General features: G+C 35.9%; 1 protein-coding gene across 15 annotated transcripts in view; it reads left to right on the plus strand.

Moving 5' to 3' along the window:
- EHBP1 (EH domain binding protein 1) overlaps nucleotides 1-23944 on the plus strand; it is a 363403-nt gene that overhangs the window by 190090 nt on the left and 149369 nt on the right. For all 15 annotated transcript variants that reach the window (XM_043603483.1, XM_043603493.1, XM_043603482.1 and 12 more), the window contains one exon: nucleotides 2691-2880. In XM_043603483.1, the coding sequence (XP_043459418.1) occupies nucleotides 2691-2880 (190 nt within the window). The remainder of the gene's footprint in view (nucleotides 1-2690; nucleotides 2881-23944) is intronic.

The following is a 23944-nucleotide window of genomic DNA, read 5'->3' on the forward strand; positions in this document are numbered from 1 at the left end:
TCTCAAAATTATCAGGAGAAATAAAATTGTTGTAAGTGTGAAACACTTAAAATAGTACCTAGCACAGCATAAACACTTTATTAATCTTAGTTAATAATGTTATTGATAAGCCCTCCATTCTAGGCTGGATATGATACCTTTTATACCTCTTTTCAGAGAGAATGTTCAGCTTTTTCTGAACACCTAGTTATTTTAACATTGTTCCTTGCTTTGATTTCCCCCAAGTTCTTCTGCAGGTTGTAAGCATGGGATGTAAATACATCAAGCATATCTTGGTCACTAGGCAAGAATATTTTGTTTTGAAAAGCAAATTTTCAATTATATATATCTATTTACTGTTCTTTTTCTCTTGAATGCACAGACGTAAAAATAGGAGAGAACACAAGAAATAGGTTTCTATATAAATGCCAACCCCACTCAGTTAAAAGTAACTACCCTGACCAGAGTTGAGAGACATTCTGTGGCTATACCCTAGCTCAATAGAAAGGAATCTCATGACACTAATTGTTGCCATGAGTACAGAGTGAGAATGACATCACAAGTATGATATGTTTCCCATCTCTGATCCATATATACTTGGTACCCAGTCTCATGTGATTTGACTATCTATATATAAATTCTTAAGCAGAGGTGTACATAATTGGTAATTGGTTCTGAGTGAGTCTTGTACTGTTGTAGTTAAAAGAGCATGCATAATTGAAACAGAGGACTGTTACCAGTACAGGCCTTATATATGACCAGGTTGAATGATCTATAATCACTAAATTTGGGTCAGCTGAACCTTAGCCTTATAGACTCAGAAATTTTATTCTTTACACACAGGGTTCCAGAGAACCAGCTGGTGTGGGGGGCGGGGGGGGGGTGGATAATGCAGCAAACTAATAAATAAGAACCAGGATAACAGTTTATTATTGTGTAATAGGAAGAATAATCATCATCTATACCAGATACTTGTGTTTATGGGTAACTAATGAGAAAAAAACTCATCTACTCGTAGAGGGAGTTAACCAGGAAGATTTTTTGCTTGGGCCTGGATTAGGTAGAGGAAAAAAGTCTTCCCCAAGAAGTTATAAGCACACAGGCCCACCCTCATATGGATTTGACATTCTATTGGCAGGATGGTCTGGGATCCTCCAAGCCAAGAAAAGAACACACAAAATGACCCCTGAAGCACTTGGCAAATGCAAACATAAAACGCTCCGAAGAGAGGCATTTCTGGCTCAGAATGTGCACGGTTTCCTCAGATTAAGCCCTGAACTTGAAATCTAGAATTACAAAACATACAAGGAAAGAATTTACTAAGAGAAAGCATCAGGAGACAAAAGAAACACTAGGATTATACACGCAAAAACTTCAAATAATAGATTTATCAGGTAGAGACTTTAAAGTAAATGTTTAAATGATTAATGACTCAAAACTCTATACCTGAGGTATTTTACACATGGTTGTATGAAGAAAAATGCTTATCAAAATTTAAAATTTATGGGTAATTCATGGAGAATTCTCCATAAACTAGATATCTGGTTTAATGTCTAACATTAAATTAGACACAAATGAAGAGAGAAAAAGCTAATTAGATCATAGATGGGAGGAAATTATTCAGATTATAGCACAGAAGGAACAAAAATTTGTAAAAATGTGAAGGAGAGAGATTAATTCAGCATACATCTAATAACATTTTCTAAAGAAGAGAATAGAGAGGCTATTAAAGAGATAATGGCTAATAATTTTTTAGAACTAATGAAACATAGGGGTGCCTGGGTAGCTCAGTCAGTTGAGCATCCAACTCTTTGTTTCCACTCAATTCATGGTCTCACAGTTCATGAGATCAAGCCCTGCGTGGGGCTCCCTGCTGATAGCATGGAGCCTACTTGGGATTCTCTCTCCCCCCTCACTTCCCCTCTCCCACTCATGCATGCACTGTCTTCTCTTTCTCTCTCAAAATATATAAACTTAAAAAAGAAAAAAACTAATGAAACATAAATCTTCACACTCAGGAAATATAAGGAACCTGAAACAGGATAAATGAAAAGAAATCCACACCTTGACATATCATAGTAAAATTGCTTGAAACCAGAGGAGAAGATCTTAACGGCAACCAAAGATAAAAGATGACTTAAAAAAGAGCAATAATAGGCTGACACTGGGCTAATATCATCAAAGTGCTGATATGAATTAACTGACTAGAATTTTCTACCCAGCGAAATTATCATTTAAGTGTGACATAAAAACATTTTCAGTGCCTGGGAGAATTTACTATTAAAAGAACCTCGCTGAAAGGACTTATAAAAGATGTTCTCTAATGAGAAGGAATGAAATGCAGGGGAAAAAAATGATATGGGGAGCATAAAAAAGAAAATCAATATTTCCTCATCTTATTTCCTTTTTGGTTGTGAAGAGTATATAGGATTTACTATTACTATCAACATTTTTCTAAGGATTTATATACAATTGAGCTAAGTGTGACCTTGTATGAAAAAAATTTTTAAATACTTTTTAAAAGGGAAAAATTTTATTAATGATTAAAAAAATAACAATAGTGATTATTTCCAAATTGTAGGTTCTCACTAGTTTGAGTGACTCCTTGTCATTTTCAGTATTTTTTAGTTTTATAAATGAACATTTTATTAATTTAGTTGGAATAAAATATTTTTAGATTAACATTTAACAATAATTCTTCTTTCATTTAGATCTAATCCTTTTTATGAACCTAAACCAGCTCTTCCTCCAAATAATTTGGTAAATCCAATTCAAGAACTGGAAACTGAAAGGAGAGTGAAAAGAAAAGCCCCAGCCCCACCAGCCCTCTCACCAAAGATAGGAGGAGTAAATGAAAACACAGTTATTTCTGCAGGAAGAGATCTCTCCACTTCTCCTAAGGTAGGAGTTTATTCTTAGTAAAACATATATTATGTTTAATCTTTTTCCCCCCATGCAGTTTAATTCAAATTAAGAAAAGTCATTGTTTGCTATTTTTGATGATATTTTAAAAGTACAAACCAAGTAAATCTGTTATACTGTAACACTGTGTATATGTTTGGGAGCCTGTAAGTTTACAGAACAGTATAATTGGATAGTTTGGATTAAGATTTTTTTAAATGCTGTTTTGAAATCAGAGGAAGAAAGACATTCTAATTATAGGAATGGTGCTTTAAAGAAAGAATACTCTAAAGCAGCTAAGTGTGAGGAATAGTTTGTATTGATACAGAAGAAGGAGTAGAAATCATCCTTTGAAAAATATACTGGAAAGATTAAGGCCCAGTGCAAAGAAATGCCTTTTTTTTTTTTTAAGTTTATTTATTTTGAGACAGAGAGAGAGAGGGAGGGAAGGAGGGAAGGAGGGAGGGAGGGAGGGAGAGAGAGAGAAAGTGTGCACGAAAGTAGGGGAGGGATAGAGAGAGAAGGAGAGAGAATCCCAAGCCAAATCCTCGCATTGACAGTGTAGAACCTGATGTGGGTCTCCAACTCATGAAGCACAAGATCATGTCCTGAGCTGAAATCAAAAGTCAGATGCTTAACCGACAGAGCCACCAAGGCTCCTGAGACATGCTTTATTGAAGAATTTCAATATTGCCATTTTGATTTATGTCAAGTTAAAATTTTGACCTTATTGTCACTATCTTTAGAAGTTTTAATGCATAATTATTACATGGAAAGATAAAAACACGTTTTTGGAACAAGTCTAGAGTTTTTAAATGATTTGAATTCAAATAGTGTGATATCTTGTATGTCTAAGGTAGAAATGCTGGATTTAGCAAGTTTTTTTAGGTAAGTAATTTTTGCCCATCATCAACTAATGGGTAATTTGTTATTGTTATTATGTACATAATTTAATTCTCACAGGTAGGTAAGAGAAAAATAAGATGAACTTCAACTTAGTGGGGTAAAGTAAAGGTCACAGGTTCCCCAGCCATTAGAAACAGGATTGGAACTGTCACTTTCATTAGTTGTGTGATATCTGGGCCATACTCCACCTCAGGTGCCTACTGCTGTTTTTCTCAAGCACACTAAAGTTCAGTAGTTTCTCTTGGATATTTCAGTTAATTTTTTGTTTTTGTGTTAAATGGTAGAGTCCTGAAATAGTTTGCCTGTATTTTCATTGTTTTAGTGAGACAGTAAGTTCACTGAGGTTTTCACTCTGGTATCCTAAAAGTCTATCTCCAGGTGTTTGTTTTTATATCAGGTATTTTTTAGCCTTGTAACTTTAGAGGGAGAAACTCAGACTAGATTTCCATCTTCTAATTGGCTATGGAAGGTGGGAGTGGGGGCGCAACACTATCAACAAAAGCAGCAAATGGTAGAAATTAAAGCAAAGGAGATGGCCAATTCCTGTGCCCATGATACAAAAAAAAAAAAAAAAGACAGTAATTGGGGCACTAGTAAGAATCAAGAAGCTTTATAGGTCTTTTAACCATTCTAACTGTCAAGAATACCTAAACCTATCCCTTGTCTCCCCAAATCTCTACTCCACTGCCTACTCCCTGCCCCATTCTCTTCTATAGTTCGTCAGGAGTTTGAAGCTAATTAAAATATTCTAATCTCTTTGTAGGGGAATGAAAAGGAACTTAACAGTGCCTCTTGGATGCATTTATCCATAAAACAACTTGAAAAATATGTATCATTATCTCCTTTGTATATATAAGAAACTGGACCTTAGTTAAGTAACTTGCCCAAAATGATAAAACTAGTAGTGACAGTGCCTGGATTAAAATTCAGGTCCTTTGAATCTAAAACCCATACTTTGCCCATGGTGCCATTCTACCTCTAGAGAGCTACCTCTGGTTCCCCAGTTCCAAGTTGGAACTCTAAATACATTGCTCCATAGAAACATTGCTACACCTGGTGATTAAGTTCTGTTGTAGTGATGTATAACATAGCTATTTTTTAAAAAAAAAATTTTTTTTTTCAACGTTTATTTATTTTTGGGACAGAGAGAGACAGAGCATGAACGGGGGAGGGGCAGAGAGAGAGGGAGACACAGAATTGGAAACAGGCTCCAGGCTCTGAGCCATCAGCCCAGAGCCCGACGCGGGGCTGGAACTCACGGACCGCGAGATCGTGACCTGGCTGAAGTCGGACGCTTAACCGACTGTGCCACCCAGGCGCCCCTAACATAGCTATTTTTTATATTATTATGAAGATAGTATTCCATTGAAGATCTGTCATGGAATAAAGGATATTTATAGGAAAGGCATCATGCTTCTTTTAGAAAGTGCCTCATTAAGCTCAGACACAGACAATAGAAATGCAATTAGTCATATTATCCACAATAGCACATTCTGCTGATCTGGGAGTTAGTTCATGTTTCTCAGTTATGTGAAATACAACTGTGAAAAATTAATTTTAAAAAAGATAGCTGATATTAAATTTTAAAAAAGGAAAGAAAGTATATAATGATGTATAATATGATACCTATTGTATGTATAAAGTTTTATTTAAAAAGCCTTATTCACACATACATTCAGAACACACGTAGACATACACACTCATGTACACTGTGGAAGGAATTGTAAGTAATTTAATAGTGGGTACCTTTGAGGAGAAGGATATGCAAGACTGGGGAAGGCATTTCTTTTTCTTTACCTGTCTGTATTGTTTGAATTTTGAACCTTACATATGTTTTACTTCCATTTTTGTTTGTTATACTAATCAAAGTTACTGAGTAATGAGATTGTGGATATTTTTGTTGCCTTCTGTACAAGGTACAAGATGTACAAGGTACAAACTAAGAAAGTTTATCCTTCAGAATAGAGAAAATCACTCTTAGTTTTGACAAGTGGTATTAAACTATTTGATGGTGACCTGGGGTTTCATCAGTTAACTCAGTGTTCTACACTGAAGACCAGGTATAGAGGCCTAGCAGCAGAACGCTGGCTCCCCTATTCTGTTTCCACATCAGAAATCCATATTCTTTCATTTTATATGTTGGAATTCGTGTAAGATTTCATTAAAAAAAGAAAATGGACCATTGCCAAACCCCCCAAAATTGGAAACTACAAACTATCCAATTATGTATGAAATAAGGAAGATTAGAATCAGTGGCATACTGACTGATAAAAAATGATAAATGGCAGCTGAGAAAACACAGTAGTATGGGGCTTTTTCATCATAGGAGTAGATAATATGTGTGTATGTATCTACTAGTAGATATGTATGTATAGATATATATCTTCTGGTAGTTCCTGAAGACTGTGCTGTATTAAAGCTGAGTAAAATAATGGACCATTTTGGCAACTTTCAGTCAACATGATCAAGTCTTACTGTGTATTATATACAATATTCTGTAGAGGGAAGTAAGAAATTATGTTTTACATCAAAACATTTCCATTAAAATTATTGAAGAGTTTTAATGCTTTTAAGTTATGCTCCTTGCCAGTTACTTTCCATACTTATAAATTGAAAGGAGATAATAGTTAAATTAAGCTTTTGGGAAAAGCCAAGTTCAAATTTTAGCCAAATAATAAAAGGATATTACACCACAATTTTGTGTAACAAAATGCCAGACTGTACTTAGTGGCAACTGACTGCAGACACTGAAGAGCATTCAGTGTCATAAAATGACAAGGGCTCAGCCAGATGATTAATTTCCCCACCTGGCACCTGAAACTACTTATTTTTCAGAAAATTTATGAAAAAGAACTAAGATCAGAATTTAAACAAAGTGATAATAAGCATGTACTTATATTACAAATAAAATTCAAACTACCCTGAAGGCAGCTAAGGACCCTTCAGTGTCATAAATGTGTATAAACTCCACACTTCAGACCATTGATTTCTGTATTTATAAAATAATAAAATGTAACACTTTTTTTTTTTTAATTTTTTTTTCAACGTTTATTTATTTTTGGGACAGAGAGAGACAGAGCATGAACGGGGGAGGGGCAGAGAGAGAGGGAGACACAGAATCGGAAACAGGCTCCAGGCTCTGAGCCATCAGCCCAGAGCCTGACGCGGGGCTCAAACTCACAGACCGCGAGATCGTGACCTGGCTGAAGTCGGACGCTTAACCGACTGCGCCACCCAGGCGCCCCAAAATGTAACACTTTTAAAGACAACTTAGGAAAGAAGGCCAATGTGTAGAGAAGTTAAATATATGACCGTTCAGTAAAATAAAATGATAAGTTAGGCTCAATGGTGCCTGACCATCATTTACTGTGAATGTAAGTTGATAAATATATAACTCTGAACTCCTAGATATAATTCATGGAACATAGTAAAAAGTGCAATTAAATTATGAGAGTGAGTTTAGGAACATAAACAACATGGTTGCTAGACACATCTGCTAAAGTACATTATTAAACAGTATATACCCAATTCCATAGAAATCAGAATATATGAACAGCCAACTATCAATGAATGACATAAGGAATTAAAATAAACTTACATTTTTATAATAGCATAGAGAAAGCTCCACTGCACACTTGATGATGAAATGAGCTTGGTCAAGTGGAGAAGCGCTCCCTCAAAGATCCTGACTGATGAAGCTCCAGTGATTGACAGTGATACTACTATCCACTTATTCCATCTCTAAAAGTGAAAATCCTATCCATATCTCAAGCCCAGTTAAATAACTCAGGCCTCCACTTATATTGTTACCTTTTTTTTAACAAGTTCTGGCAAAGTCCTAAGGTTTACACTTGGATGTTTTTGAACTTGAGTACAGATTGCAGTAACTATGGGAAGCCCAGGGTTAAACTAAAGTCAAAATTATACACAGCAGTTCCCTTGATTGGGACAAGCAGCAAATTCAGACCACAACGCCAACACCCTTTTCAGCTTTTGCACATAAAGATCTCCTAGAAAGTTCTTTATCCCCATTTCTATTCTGCAAAACTGCAGAATGTTGTCTACAAGCCATTCATTCTGAAAAACAGTAAGTCCACAATCAGACTATTAATTTCCTCATATGTACATTGAAAAATGTCTCAAACTTTCCAAGAAAAATAATAAAAAGGATCAGAATGTAATTGAATGCAATGATGAATACACAGTTATTTTGTAAAATAAAATGCCAAACTACACTCAGTGACAATGGGGTGCAGGCAGTGGTTAAGTTATGTATAAAATTTTTACTTGCTGGAATACCTTACCAGAATAGGTTGTTCCTCAATAATACTGACTAAACGGGGCACTCCTGTATGCATCACTTGTTTTATTGGTTAGTACTGTTGGTTATAAGTAATAGAAACAAGCCATTTGGTTGAACTTTTTTAACTTAAGCAAAAGGACAACTTGTCATAAAGACCCAAGGAGATTTTGCAGAACCCTAGGCAGAGGATACAACTGGGCCTCAGCAATCAGCCTTAATTTTATCTGCTTCTCTCACTGGGATATCTTCAGTTTCCCGTTACCTTTTTACTGATAATTTATCTTGTTATCTCCCTGCAAAATAGTTTATGTTCTAGAATTTCCTGTCTCCCCGTGCAAAGCTACCTACTTCTTTCACTCTGGCTGATTTTTGCTAAAGGTTAAGAACAAATTACACTGAAGGACACTCGGGTGACTCAGTTAAGCATCCAGTTCTTGGTTTGAGGCTCAGGTCACGATCTCACTGTTCAGCAAGTTTGAGCCCCATTTTGGGCTCTGGGCTGATAGCATAGAGCCTCCTTGGGATTCTTTCTCTCTCCCTCTCTCTCTGCCCCTCCCCACTAGAGCTGTCTCTGTCTCTCTCAAAATAAATAAATAAACTTAAAAAAAAAAAACAAATTACACTGTATCAACTACTTTTTCTTAATATGTATGTGGAACCTCCCAGAATTATTATTTTTTAAGATCTTATTAATCAAATGAGTCTCTGGTTAATGGAATTTCAGTTGGAATTAGGATTATCTGTGGGCAGTAGAAGGCCTCAAATGCATTTTGTTTTTTTCTTTTAAGATTGTATTTTTTTTATTTATTTATTTTGAAAGAGAGAGAAAGAGCATGCACATGTGCATGCATTGGGGAGGGGCAGAGAGAGAGAGGGAGAGAGAGAATCCCAAGCAGGCTCTGCTCTGTCAACCAGAGCCAGACATGGGACTTATATTCATGAAACTGTGAGATATGACCTGAGCCAAAATCAAGATTCAGACAGTTAACCGACTGAGCCACCTAGGCACCCCTTTAAGATGGTATCTTTAAGCAATCTCTACACCCAGTGCTGGGCTTGAACTCATAGCCCTGAGGTTGAGTTACATGCTCTACTGACTGAGCCAGCCAGGTGCCCCTCAAATGCCAGTTTAAATAAAAGAAAAATTTATTTCTGTCTTTGAAAATTTTAAAGGTCCAGTGCTGATACAGTAGCCTCACAAAGGCATCAGGGACCCATTCTCCTATTTTGCTGACCCACTGTGCTTGGCATGGACTTCCAAGATGGCTACTTGAACCACAGCCAATCTGCCCCATTCCAATCAAAAAGGAAAGGGCAAAAAACACTCCTATCTACCTCAAGCAAGGAACACTAGAAAATAAATCTTTATTCTGGGTAGTTGTATTACTCAGTTAAAAGTCAAGGGTTATATTACTAAAAAAGTAGAGTACAATCAATATTAGGGAACAGCAGGCTGTGCCACTGATGTCTATTAAAAGGTGAGTTGTAGGGGTGCCTGGGTGGCTCAGTCAGTTGAGTATCAGACTTTTGATTTTGGCTTGGGTCATGATCCCAGGGTCGTGGTATCAAGCCCCTGTGTCATGGAGCCTGCTTGAGATTTTATCTCTCTTTCTGCCCTCCCCTCCTCTAAATGAATGAATGAATGAATGAATGAATGAATGAATGAATGAATGAATGAATGAGTTTTATAGTATAGATGCAAATGAGCCCAAATCTTGGTATCTCTTCTATGAGAATGCCTACATAATAATTGCTTGAAATAGTCATTTCTTTAAAAAAAATTTTTTTAAAGTTTATTTATTTATTTTGAGAGAGAGTTCAAACAGGAGAGAGATGGAGAGAGAGAATCCCAAGCAGGCTCTGCACTGCCAGCACAAAGCTCCGTGCAGGGCTTGATCCCACACACTGTGACCGTGACCTAAGATGAAACTAAGAGTCAGATGCTTAACTTGACTGAGCTACCCAGGCCCTCCTTTAATTTTTATTAGAGAGAGAGAGAGAGAGAGAGAGAGAGAGAGCGCGCGCATGAGCCAGGGAGAGGGAGACAGAGACAGAGAGAAAGAATCTTAAGCAGTTTCCATGTTCAGCATGGTGTATGATGTGGGGCTTGATCCCACGACCTTGGGAATCATGACCCAAACCAAAATTAAAAATCAGATAATTTTTAATTATCTGGCTGAGCCACCCAGGCACCCCAAAACAGTCATTTTTTAAAGGTTATTTATTTATTTTGAGAGAGAGAGAAAGAGAGTTTGCTAGCACGTCAGTCCAGAGCCTGACGTGGGGCTTGAACTCATGAAACTGTCAGATTAGGACGTGAGCCAAAATCAAGAGTCAGACCCTTAACCGACTGAGCCACTGGCTGCCCCTGGTCATTTTAAAATGACATTTGGAAACAATCATAGGTCTCAAAAGAAAATCGTGAAAATATTTTGCAACTGAGCATAAAGAAGGCTAGGAACAGTACTACAATAGAATACAAAGACAAAAATCCACAAATGAACGAGAAACCCAAGCTACCAAAACTTAAATAGTATTTACTTTAAAATCAGCTCACTGCATTTATGTAATGATGTCTGAAAAGATATGGTAATTTTCAGAGCTTAAAATTACTGGTGAGGATATTGAGAAACATTCCCCCTTTTTTGGCACCTGCAGTATCAACTCTTAAATATATGGGGTGCCTGAGTGGCTCTGTGGGTTAAGTGTCCGACTCGATTTTGGCTCTGGTTATGATCTCACTGTACATGAGATCGAGCCCTGTGTTGGGCTCTGCGCTGACAGCACAGAGCCTGCTTAGGATTCTTTCTCTTTTGCACGCATGCTCTCTCACTGTCTCTCAAAATAAATAAATAAACATTTAAAAATATATTTAAAATATATTTGGACATACATACTGCAGGGCCTGGACTAGAATGAGGCAAGAGAGGCTTGTAGGGCACAAAATTCATGGAGGCACTTCTCTCCTATTGGTGTAAGTGCAGACTTTACATGTACATCACCCTAAGAGTGATGCCTCCTTGAATCTTGTGTTCTGAGGCACTGCCTTGCCTCACTGTAGTCCCAGACCTGTTGTGCCAATGAGGCAAATTTGGCAGACAAATGTGCAGTAGCTGTAACCCACTTAAAGGCCTTTGCAAACTGGAAAAATGAGCAACTGTAGAATCAAGAACATCTCTAAGAATTTGCCTCTTGATTTTTCTGACTGTATTTAATGGGAAAGATAAAAATGCTGAATTTTGGTTAAAAACAAACAAACCATGATTAGAACGCTTGACTTTTGAAACCAATTTTGTACAGTAATTAAGTGTGATTTTGAGAAGTTGTTCTTTTATATTCATATATTCTGGAGTAACCAAATTAAAGTGTCTGCCACAGTTTTCCAACTAAGAATTGAATTGCCATTTTTTTCTTATGGAGATAAAACTGTCCCCATATAGGAAAAGAATCTGAATAAGGTAAATAAATTGTGTGTGTCCTTTGATGCTAAAGAATGATTTACAAGTTTGGCTGATTTGCTAAATGCTTTGTAAAGGCTAAGCAATTAGCAACAAATGGTAAACTGAGTGTCATTGATGTGTATTGGCGGGGTCACTTTAGGATACATTATTGATGAGAAATGTGAAGGAAGCACCAATTAGCTTTCCCTTTACTGCATCAAGAAGAGGAAAATATCTATAGAATTTGAACAGATTCATACAAAGTATGATAGAACCCTTCTCAACTGCCAGTACTGGATAAAATTTAGTCTATAATAGTAAGAAACAGACAAAATAAAAAATGAAAAGACCCACAACAAAGTGCACAGCAAAGCTAGGGTGAAGCAAGAAAGGCAACTCTAGGGTGTAAAATTTGAGAAAACACTAACTCTTGAAGTTATGTAGGTGCTAACGTGGCACTTGTTTAAACCCAATAGTTAATGTGTCCTTAAATTTTGGCAATGGGTGCATCATTATTAAGGAGATATACTCATTCCCAATGTTACACATGAGCCTCAAAATAAGTGCCTCCTTAAATTTTGTGCAAAAAAAAAAAAAAAAAATTCTTAATTAAGACCAATCTTAATCATTGGAGCAAATGACCTTCCATAAGACCAACTTCTCACAAAAACAAATTAAAAAAAAACTAATATTTTTAGTGTGAATAAACTGGACATTCCATTAATAAATGAAACGAGTAAGTAGACACCAAAAATAATGATCTGAGGCAACATGTTAATCATAGATTATGGTATCTAGATAAAGAATATATGGGTTTTATTGTACTATATTTGCAACTTTCTGAAAAATTTCCCCCCACATGGTGAAAGTAATAATTTGAGAATAGTAAAGAGCTCTTGGATATGAAAAGACAGAATTTTTAAATTTTTTAATTATATATAGCTGATTGTATGTTATAGAACATCCAATTACTGAATAAGAAGACAACCTTGAAAAATTCTCTGTAGAATTCAAGGTGAAAAGTAAATTAATTAAAATTATGGAGAGAAAGTAAAAATAAAGACTAGAGTTAGAAAATTCAGTATATTTAAAAATAAATAAATAAATAAATGAAAAAAAGAGGTTAGAGTGGGAGAGAGCCAAAGCATAAGAGACTCTTAAAAACTGAGAACAAACTGAGGACTGATGGGGGGTGAGAGGGAGGGGGGGTGGGTGATGGGTATTGAGGAGGGCACCTTTTGGGATGAGCACTGGGTGTTGTATGGAAACCAATTGACAATAAATTTCATATATTTAAAAAAAAAATAAAATAATTTACATCCAAAAAAAAAAAGAAAGAAAATGCAGTACACTTAGAAGAGATGTAGATATGAGAACAGATGAGGAAAATAATTTATCAAAGGGAATTTATGTGAGCTAGAGGAAGACTTGAGTCAGTAGATTAAAAAAATTCACAAGTACCAAACAAGATGAATGGAATGAGACCCAAACTAGACATATCCTGATAATTCTTTTGAATTTACCTACAAAGGAAAGATTTTACCATCAGACACATTTGTAACGTTAGTTATGAACACAATGGAGCATGTTTATATAATTAAAAAAGAATAAATATCTGCAGAAGGATTGAAACACATCAAATATGTAAAATTCATAAATTTCTAATGGTAATACCCAAATGGATGATGGAGATTATGAGGACACCAACTCAGTACTGTATACATTGGTAAAAAAAGAAAAAGAGTCAAGAATTTATCCTGACTTTCATTTATGAACTGTATTTCAAGATAATAGTTGATGAGGGAAAGTTCTTCCGCTATAGAAGAATTCTGGATATGAAATGCTGAAGGAATGATACCATGTGAAAAGTCATCATTTCATAATTCCCTGGTAAATAATGGATCTAACAACAATTAGCATGGCTGCTAAAACCCTTGAGGAAAGATTTAATAATAGATGAATGGATCGGGCTCAACTATAGTGATCAATCTTAATATCCTTAAGAGTATGACAGTCATTTTGTACCTCCTGATATATTGCAATAGTAAGTATATAGAACAACCTGTAAAATATTCTTGCCATAGAATTAAACTGAGATCTGATCAAGCCACTGGTTACAATAACCATCAAGAGATATGGAGTATGTGTGTGTGTGTGTGTGTGTGTGTGTGTGTGTGTGTGTGTAGGAATATGTGAAATGACACCATGAAGATGCAATCAACCAAAAACAGAGAATGTGGGAAATCTTTCAGGACAGATGGCTCAATTCATTTAACAAATGAATAGTTTGGACAAAGTGTAGAAGAGGAGAAATTACAGATCTTAAATTTTCTGATCTTTTAGAGATATGTACTGGATTATTTAGTGTTGAAATGATAGGATCTAGGATTTTCTTTAAAATACTCTAGAAGAAAAATGTGTGTCGGAGGAGAGGGTTGTATTTGGAGAGAATAAGAAAAACTTGGAAAAAATGTTGATAACTTTTTAAAAAAAATGTTAACATTTATTTATTTTTGAGAAACAGAGAGAGACAGAGCACAAGCCAGGGAGGGGCCAAGATAGAAGGAAACACAGAATCCGAAGCAGGCTCCAGGCTCTGAGCTGTCAGCACAGAGCCTGACGCGGGGCTTGAACCCACAAACCCTGAGATCATGACCTGAGCCGAAGTTGGACGCTTAACCAACTGAGCCACTCAAGCGCCCCTTATGTTGATAATTTTTCAAGCTGAGGAGTGGTTACATGAGGACTCATTATAATATTTGTTCTACATTTGAAATTTTCCATTATAAAAAATAAAACCAAGAAAAGACCTAGAGGATTGATTAAGATGTATAATTCTAATTAGGCTCTGAGAAGGACAAGAAAGAGTAGAAAGAGACTATATTTGAAGAGATATAATGGCTGAGAACTTTTAAAACTGATGAAAGGTACAATCTGCTGATTCAAGAAGCCTAGCAAATCCTAATTAAAATAGAAGAAATCCAAACCCAGAGACCTTGTAGTGAAACTTCAGAAGATGATTGATTGATTGATAGGGAGATACAGGTAGGTAGATAGATAAATGGAAGAGATTTTTAAATAAGCCCAAGGGTGGGAAGAAGCCAAAATACTTTCAAAGGAACACTGCTTATTTCTCAGCAGCAACAATAGAAGCCAGAGATAGTCCAATGATATCTTTCACATGATGAAAGAAAATAGCTGCCAGCCTGGAATAGTAGTCCAGTGAAACTATTTCAAGACTGGGAACAAAAATAAAGATGTTTCCAGACAACTATTTGTTACCAACAGACCCTCACTAAAGGAAATTCTAAAACATGTAATTTAGGAAGAAGGAAAATATTCATTAAAAGGTCAAGAATTCAAGAAACAAAAAAAGATCAGACAATGGCATACATGTGCATAAATTTAAGCACAAATTGACAATATAAAACAATATCTCATGATGGGTTGAAATAAAAGAATTAATATATATGAGAACGATAATATATAAGCTGGGAGTGAGAATGAATACTAAAGTATTCTAAGTTACTTATATTATTGAGAGGAAGGATAAAGATATATTGATTGTTCTTTAGACATTGATTAGTTAAGTAAGCATGTTGTAATTTTTAGGGTAACTACTAAAAGGATAGAAACATAATGTTTAACTTCCAAACTAGAAGTGTGAATAGAGGAAAAAGTCTTAGAAATAGTAATTCAGTGAAAGGAGAGAAAAATAAACACAAAGTGGTTAGAACAAATAACAGTTAAAATAAGACAGATTGAAACTCATCACTGGTTGTTAACTCTAAATGGGCTAAATGCTGCAGTTAAAAACAAAGATTATCAGTCTGGATTGAAAAAAAGTCCAAGTAGGTGTACCTGGGTGGCTCAGTCAGTTAAGCGTCCAATTTCAGCTCAGGTCATGATCTTGCAGTTCATGAGTTAGATCCCCACATCCGGCCCTATGCTGACAGCTCAGAGCCTGAAGCCTGCTTCGGATTCTGTGTCTCTCTCTCTGCCCCTCTCCTGCTCACGCTCTGTCTCTCCCTCTCTCTCTAAAAAATAAAAGTAAAAAAAAAAATTTTTTAAGTAAAGATGAAAAAAATTTTTAATGTTTATTTATTTTTGAGAGAGAGAGAGCAAGGGAGGGTCAGAGAGAGAGAGAGAGAGGGAGACACAGAATCCAAAACAGGCTCCAGTCTCCGAGCTGTTAGCACAAGAGCTGGACACGAGGCTTGAACTCGGGAATGGAGAGATCATGACCTGAGCTGAAGTCAGACACTTAACTGACTGAGCCACCCTGGTGCCCCTAAAAAATAAAGTTAAAAAAAAAATTCAAGTGCACACATCTAAAAATAGATATATGAAATTTTGAAATTAAAAGGCTGAAAAAAGATTTACCATGAGAACATTAACCCAAAGAAAACCAATGCTGCCATATTAATATGGAATATAATGGGTTTTAAGGCTGAATGTGTTACTAGATATAAAAGCTGATCATTTCATCATGAAAGAAGATTCGGTTTATCAGGGAGATACAAATTTTGAATTTGCATTTACTAATAACATGTTCTCAAAATATACAAAGGTAACTTTGAAAGAAATAGAGACACAGATAATCCATATCATAGTAAGCAATTATAGCACCTCTCTCTCTGTAATTGATGGAATAGGCAGACTTAAAAATCAGTAAGATTTAAAGACTCTATTTTGGGGCGCCTGTGTGGCGCAGTCGGTTAAGCGTCCGACTTCAGCCAGGTCACTATCTCGCGGTCCGTGAGTTCGAGCCCCGCATCAGGCTCTGGGCTGATGACTCAGAGCCTGGAGCCTGTTTCCGATTCTGTGTCTCCCTCTCTCTCTGCCCCTCCCCCATTCATGCTCTGTCTCTCTCTGTCCCAAAAATAAAAAAAAAAAAAAAAAAAAGACTCTATTTTGATCTTATAAAATACTGCACTATACAACTAAAGAATTCATTTCTTTACAGTGACTATGTCTTAGGCTCTAAAGTAAGTTTTCAACGAACTTCCGAGGGTTGAAATTATGTTTTCTGCCCATAGTGCAGTTACTCTAGAAATCAATAACAAAACAATAACTAGAACAAATCCATATATTTGAAAATTACTATATACATTTTCAAGTAACCTGTAGGTCAAAGAAGAAATTATAAGCAGAAAGTAAACTATAATCCAACGAAATATTTTGGTTTTACTACATGACATGTTGTTGAGGGATATTTACAGTCAATTTGAACTCCTATAATCATTTCTGTGAAGGTTTTATGTTGACTTAAACTTCTTGCTTGGCACTGTTTTTTAATATAAGTCCCAACTTGAAGGGCTTGAAGAACAAGCTTGACATGTTTGAACTTGGAGAAGAGTCTCAAAAAACAATCAGAGTACAGTTGAGTTAATGCAGCAACTAGATATTATAAAATGGCTTAATATTCCTTTTACTGTTTGTTTCGATAGCATTTAAACAAGAGGTTAGGACATATTTATAATGGTAATATGTATTCTTTAGCTGGCTTATGTACAAAAGTCCAAACTACTGTGGGACATGTAAACTTTTAAATACTTGGATTATGAGTTGTAATCTCAGGGTTAATATATGCACTAGATATTGGCTACATTAGTGCCATTTTCAAAGGGTATATGAGCATTTTCTTTGCAAACCTGCATGTAGTTAGATCATTTCATTAGGTCTTAAGTTTATAACCCGGAAATTTTTTTGGCCTTTAAAAAAAAAAAAAAAAAAAAGTAAATTTCTAAGAGTGTAAGAGGACTTTTAAAACTAGATTACCCTTTCTAATAATGATTTTATTGAGATGCAAAGCCAATAATTGAAAATACATTGTAAATAAATTGATTATGCTTTGGGAATGTAAACTTATAAAGTTCTTGATACTTTGATAAGTTTGTAGTGTTACTTTCTATTAAAGTATATTTATGTTCTAGTACTAAATTCCACAGACCATTCTCATACCCAGAATGCCTTGTGAAGCTCAAGAGATAATTATTTATCTGTACTATATCATAATTTCTAATTCTAAGATGTAATAATTTACTGTAATAATTTGATAAAAATACTAAAGCTGTTTCTGCACCACCACCACCAGATGCAATTGGGGTGGAAACTCTTCAGTGTTTATCTATTTAACTCTTAGCTGTATCTTGGCTGCCTTTGGAAGACTTAGGTTTTTAACATAGCTGGGCTTTTTTCTTTTTTTCTTTTCTTTCTTTCTTTCTTTCTTTCTTTCTTTCTTTCTTTCTTTCTTTCTTTCTTTCTTTCTCTCTTTCTCTCTTTCTCTTTCTTGATTTTTTCTTTCTTTCTTTCTCTCTCTTTCTATCTTTTTCTCTCTTCTTTCCCTCCCTCTCTCTCCCTTCATTCCTTCCTTCCTTCCCTCTTTCCTTCTTTCCTTCCTTTCTCCACAGACCATCCACACTTCTTGTAGTAAAACTTCATAAGTAAGCAAACCAGAAAAGGCTCATCAAATTGAGTGATTGCTATAAGTAACAGAGTTCATTTTTAATTTAAATAGAAAAAGTTTATTCTTTCATCTAGTCAAAATAACTTGAATTATTAAGTAGAGGTCTTCATTTGACCTGATTTTCATGAGTTAAATATGGTAGTAATGTGCCCTTAATGTAGAGAAGTTTGTTCCATTACATGTTGTTCTTCTTATATATATATTTCTTTAGAACTTGTTAATATTTTTATTTTACTTAACAAAACTGTACCTTGTACAATAGATGTTATTCTTATTTTAGCTCATACTATTCTTACAAATTTAGAATTGACTAAAAATATTTTTAATACAGAAATTTTGCTTATTTGCTTTTTTCCCCAGAAAAGTATGTCTCCTATAGAGCACATCTAATTTTTTTAGAAAGGAAAAATTACTTCAGAATATTTACTTAATACAAGTTAACATACAATGTCCAAAATATAACCAATTCTGTATTAACAATATTTGAATGATGAGGCTTTAGGGTATATATAACCAAAGGTATTACTAGTTTATTTCTTCATTTTGAAAATATTAACTCAGGCACATGTGCACTTTATCATTTTCATGGGTAGCAATCATGACTTTGATAAACATTATCAATGAAAGACATGGATGGCTAATATCAAAAACACAAGAAACAAGTGTTGGTAAGGATGTGGAGAAAAAGGGATAAGGTTGGTGGAAATGCAAACTGGTGTGGCTACTGTGGAAAATAATATGGAATTTTCTCAAAAAGTTAAAAATAGAACTGCCCATGATCCTGTGATGGCACTACTGGCTATTTATCAAAAAAATACAAGACCTCTCTGACCTCAGCCTCAGCAATTTCTTACTTGACACATCCCCAAAGGCAAGGGAATTAAAAGCAAAAATGGGGGCGCCTGGGTGGCTCAGTCGGTTGGGTGTCCGACTTCGGCTCAGGTCATGATCTCGCAGTTCGTGAGTTCGAGCCCCGCGTCGGGCTCTGTGCTGACAACTCACAGCCTGGAGCCTGTTTCAGATTCTGTGTCTCCCTCTCTCTCTGACCCTCCCCCATTCATGCTCTGTCTCTCTCTGTCTCAAAAATAAATAAACGTTAAAAAAATAAAAAAATAAATAAATAAAAGCAAAAATGAACTACTGGGACCTTATGAAGATAAAAAGCTTCTGCACAGCAAAGGAAACAACAAACAAAACTAAAAGGCAACCAACAGACTGGGAAAAGACGTTTGCAAATGACATATCAAAGGGCTAGTATCCAAAATCTATAAAGAGCTCACCAAACTCCACACCCAAAAAACAAATAACCCAGTGAAGAAATGGGCAGAAAACATGAATAGACACTTCTGTAAAGAAGACATCCGGATGGCCAACAGGTACATGAAAAGATGCTCAACGTTGCTCCTCATCAGGGAAATACAAATCAAAACCACACTCAGATATCACCTCATGCCAGTCAGAGGGGCCAAAATGAACAAATCAGGAGACTATAGATGCTGGCGAGGATGTGGAGAAACGGGAACCCTCTTGCACTATTGGTGGGAATGCAAATTGGTGCAGCCACTCTGGAAAACAGTGTGGAGGTTCCTCAAAAAATTAAAAATAGACCTACCCTATGACCCAGCAATAGCACTGCTAGGAATTTACCCAAGGGATACAGGAGTACTGATGCATAGGGGCACTTGTACCCCAATGTTTATAGCAGCATTCTCAACAGTCACCAAATTATGGAAAGAGCCTAAATGTCCATCAGCTGATGAATGGATGAAGAAATTGTGTTTATATACACAATGGAGTACTACGTGGCAATGAGAAAGAATGAAATATGGCCCTTTGTAGCAACATGGATGGAACTGGAGAGTGTGATGCTAAGTGAAATAAGCCATACAGGGAAAGACAGATACCATATGTTTTCACTCTTATGTGGATCCTGAGAAACTTAACAGAAACCCATGGGGGAGGGGAAGGAAAAAAAAAAAAAAGAGGTTAGAGTGGGAGAGAGCCAAAGCATAAGAGACTGTTAAAAACTGAGAACAAACTGAGGGTTGATGGGGGGTGGGAGGGAGGGGAGGGTGGGTGATGGGCATTGAGGAGGGCACCTTTTGGGATGAGCACTGGATGTTGTATGGAAACCAATTTGACAATAAACTTCATATATTGGAAAAAAAATACAGAAACACTAATTCAAAATCATGTATGCATCCCTAAGTTTATAGCAGCATTATTTACAATAGCTAGATTATAGAAGCAGTCCAAGTGTCCATGGATAGATGAATGGATAAACAAGAGGTGATACACACACACACACACACACACACACACACACACACAGGAATATTATTTAGTCATAAAAAAGAATGAAATCTTGCCATTTGCAATGCCATGGATGAAGCAAGAGAGTATAATGCTAAATTAATTAAGTCAGTCAGAGAAAGACAAATACTGTATGATTTCACTCACATGTGGAACTTATGAAACAAAACAAAGAAGAGAGAGAGAAACCAAGAAACAGACTTTTGATCATAGAGAACAAACTGATGGTTACCAGAGGGAAAGTGGGTGAGGGAATGGGTGAAATAGGCGTTGGGGATTAAGAAATGCAATTGTCGTGATGAGCACTGGGTGATGTATGGAATTGTTGAATCCTGTATTGTACATCTGAAACTAATATAATACTGTATGTTAAAATTTAAAAATTATAAAAAATATTCATGAAGTTTCTAAAAAATACTTTTTGATAGAAATATCATTGTTAAAGTACTCTGAAGTCAAACTTTTATTTACTCTGAAGGAAGCATCAAAAATAGTCCTACCCTGATTCATAGCTTTCTGACACCTCAAAAAGAAGGAAAAACTAAATCAACAGTGTGTGGTTTTCCAAATTTTTTTTTAAAATTCAGTGTACATAGTATGTAGTTTAAAATAAAATTTGCTGTGAATACTATGATTAAATTCTCTTTATCATATAAAACATTAGTAACCCGAGTACTTTTCATTGTACAAAATACTCTCGTGTGTACATTTGTATAATGTTTTAAAGGGTGTGAGATGCTAAAGTGCTATAAAATAGAATCTGACCACTTCGCAGGAGTTAACCTCTTTTGACAAAGGGTTAGAGACACTAGTCATGTAGAATGTTATAGGAAGCAGTTCAGCAATACTCATTGTTACTCTTAACATGGACTGAACATGAAGTAAAAGTAAATTATTTCTCCTACTAGGGGCGCCTGGGTGGCTCAGTCGGTTAAGTGTCTGACCGGCTCAGGTCATGATCTCAGGGTTTGTGGGTTCAAGCCCCACGTCAGGCTCTGTGCTGATAGCTCAGAGCCTGGAGCCTGCTTCGGATTCTGTGTTTCCCTTTCTCTTTGCCCCTGCCCTGCTCACACTCTGTCTCTGTCTCTGTCTCTCAAAAAGTGAATAAACATTAAAAAAAATTTTTTTTAATTATTTTACTTACCTTAAAATTTGCCAAGACAAGTAGTATATTTCAAGTAAATATTTGTTAATGATAATGATAATTGATTTTCCTTAAGTGAGAAATAAACCAATTGAAAACTGGATGAAACAGAAAAATAGATAATTATATTTCTTTTTCTAAGAAAGAAGTATTTTATGGGAATGTCTCTCAAAGTTTGTGTTGGGGACAATTGGGGAAGACAGTGTCCACTAAATACCTAGGACATCTTTAAAGACATCTGGGATATGCCTCTCCTCATGTGTTATTTCATGCACTTATTATGTAGACCACATTCTATGCAATGTGCTCTACTATGAACCAGGAGGAAAACCATGACTAAGACAAAGTCTTTGTCTTCAACAACCTCACAACCTACCCAATATGGCAGGCACATAAAAAGTATGATACAGTATAATTAGGGCTGTAATAGAAATAGACTAGAGTACTATCAGAATATTAATGAGAGTATTATGTGTACTTCACTACATCTTCTCTAAACTCTCTTTTTTAGAGGTTAGAAACTGGAAAATTTTGTGGGTTTGTGTTTGTGTGTACGAGTGTGGGTGTAGTGTAGTGGTAATCAGTTGGACAGCAGAGATCACAACTGATCTGAGTGGTAAAAGGACAATTGGAGTTCACTAAATGAGCAAAGAAAGGAGGAGGGCATTTCAAAAGGAAAGACGGGCAAAAGCTTTGAAGGATGAAAGTGCCTAGTTCAAGAGACCGTGAGCACTACTAGTGTGATTGTAAGTGGAATAGATGAGTAGAGTACCTGGGCATAAAAATGGGATCAGGTTGTGAACATTTGGGGGTATGATTGCTAGAAATTATTATTGTGTAGACATTAGGATACTAGTAGCAGTCTCTTGAAACCAGGTACTCTGAAGTCAAGCTTTTATTTACTCTGAAGGGAAACATAAACAGTAGTCTTACAGGGCACCTGGCTGGTTCATTCAGTAGAACATGTGACTCTTGATCTTGGGGTTATAAATTTGACCCCCCATGGTGGGTGTATAAAATTACTTAAAAATAAAATCTTAAAAAAAGAAGTAGTCTTACCTTAATTCTTAGCTTCCCAATACCTCTAAAAGAAGGAAAAGCTAAATGATACTACTAAAAGGCTGTCATATGCCCAACTGCATGGATGTATCTCAAATGCATTATGCCAAGTGAAAGAAGCGAGAGTCAGAAGGCTACTTTCTATATTATTTCACTTTTGTAGCATTTTAGAAAAGGCAACCTGTAGAGACAGAAATTCACCAGTAATTGTCAGAAGGTAAGGGAATGCATAGGAATTTGGGAGGGATGGGTAATGGAATGGTGCTGTATATGGTTGTGGAGGTTGCGCAATTGTATGCATTTGTCACTTTATAGAACATTGAAAGGGTGGGTTTTACTGTATGTATTGTTTATCTTGTTAATAATCATAATAATAATAGTAGTGGTTATAGAAGCATAATGAATCCTGAGCAAGAGACCCCCTCCTGCAGCAGAATTAATAGCATTTCCACCACGTCTTTCTTAACATTCAGTCTTCATTGCCTTATCCCCACTGCTTTCCTTGTCTTCAGCTTCCGCAGTTCCTGGTGATTTTTGGCATTTTTTACCTGAGGCTCCAGTGACCTTCCTTGATAGATCTTGGCTCCAAGATTGTAAGGAGAACCATTGCTCACTCGGTTGATTTCCAGGTTCAACCATGCACACCTTTAGTTTCTATGTGATAAAGGAAAGACATGGCTAAATTTCAGTAAAATGAGAACTTTGAAGACCATATGTGAAAAACAGAGACCAAAGAACCTGAAGACAGGGATGTACATAGGAGACTTTTATAACAACCCAGATCAGAAATCATGAGGGCCTGAACCCTTGAGCAAAGCAGTGAAGATAGAATGGAAGGATGAATAAAACTGTAAAGTTAGAATTGACAAGACTAAAGAAGAGGATCTGTGGGAGAAAAGGGAAGAATGAGAATCAAGGATGGTTTGGTAGTTTCTAGCTTGGGCAACTGGTTAGATTGCTCATTTTATTCACTTAAGAAATAATTACTGATTACTGAACTGTACAAGTAAAAATGGTTAAGCTGGTAAATTTAATATTTTCTTTTTACCACAATTAAAAAATATATGTATATTAAATATATTTATTGAGCATCCACAGTGTGCCAGGCATTATGTTAGATAGTGGGTATAATAACAGACATGGTTTCTGCCTTCCAGAGGTACTACACAGTGAACCCAGAGGTACATACATAAAAATCATGGTAAATGCTTTGGAGAAAAATAACTATAAGAGTTTGATAGTAGACCTATTAAGAGATAGTAAGAAAACATTAATAGGAATGGTAGGAGAGATGAACTTTAGACAGCATGTATGAAGGCTCTGAATCAAGAAGTAACTTGTTATGTTTAAAGAATGGAAACAAAGCCCATGTAACTGGAATGTAGTGGGCAAGGAGAGAGTGATGTTATTACAAGTTTGGAGAGGTAGAT

Source organism: Prionailurus bengalensis, chromosome A3 (assembly GCF_016509475.1).
Source record: "Prionailurus bengalensis isolate Pbe53 chromosome A3, Fcat_Pben_1.1_paternal_pri, whole genome shotgun sequence".
In the NCBI taxonomy this organism is placed as follows: Eukaryota; Metazoa; Chordata; class Mammalia; order Carnivora; family Felidae; genus Prionailurus; species Prionailurus bengalensis.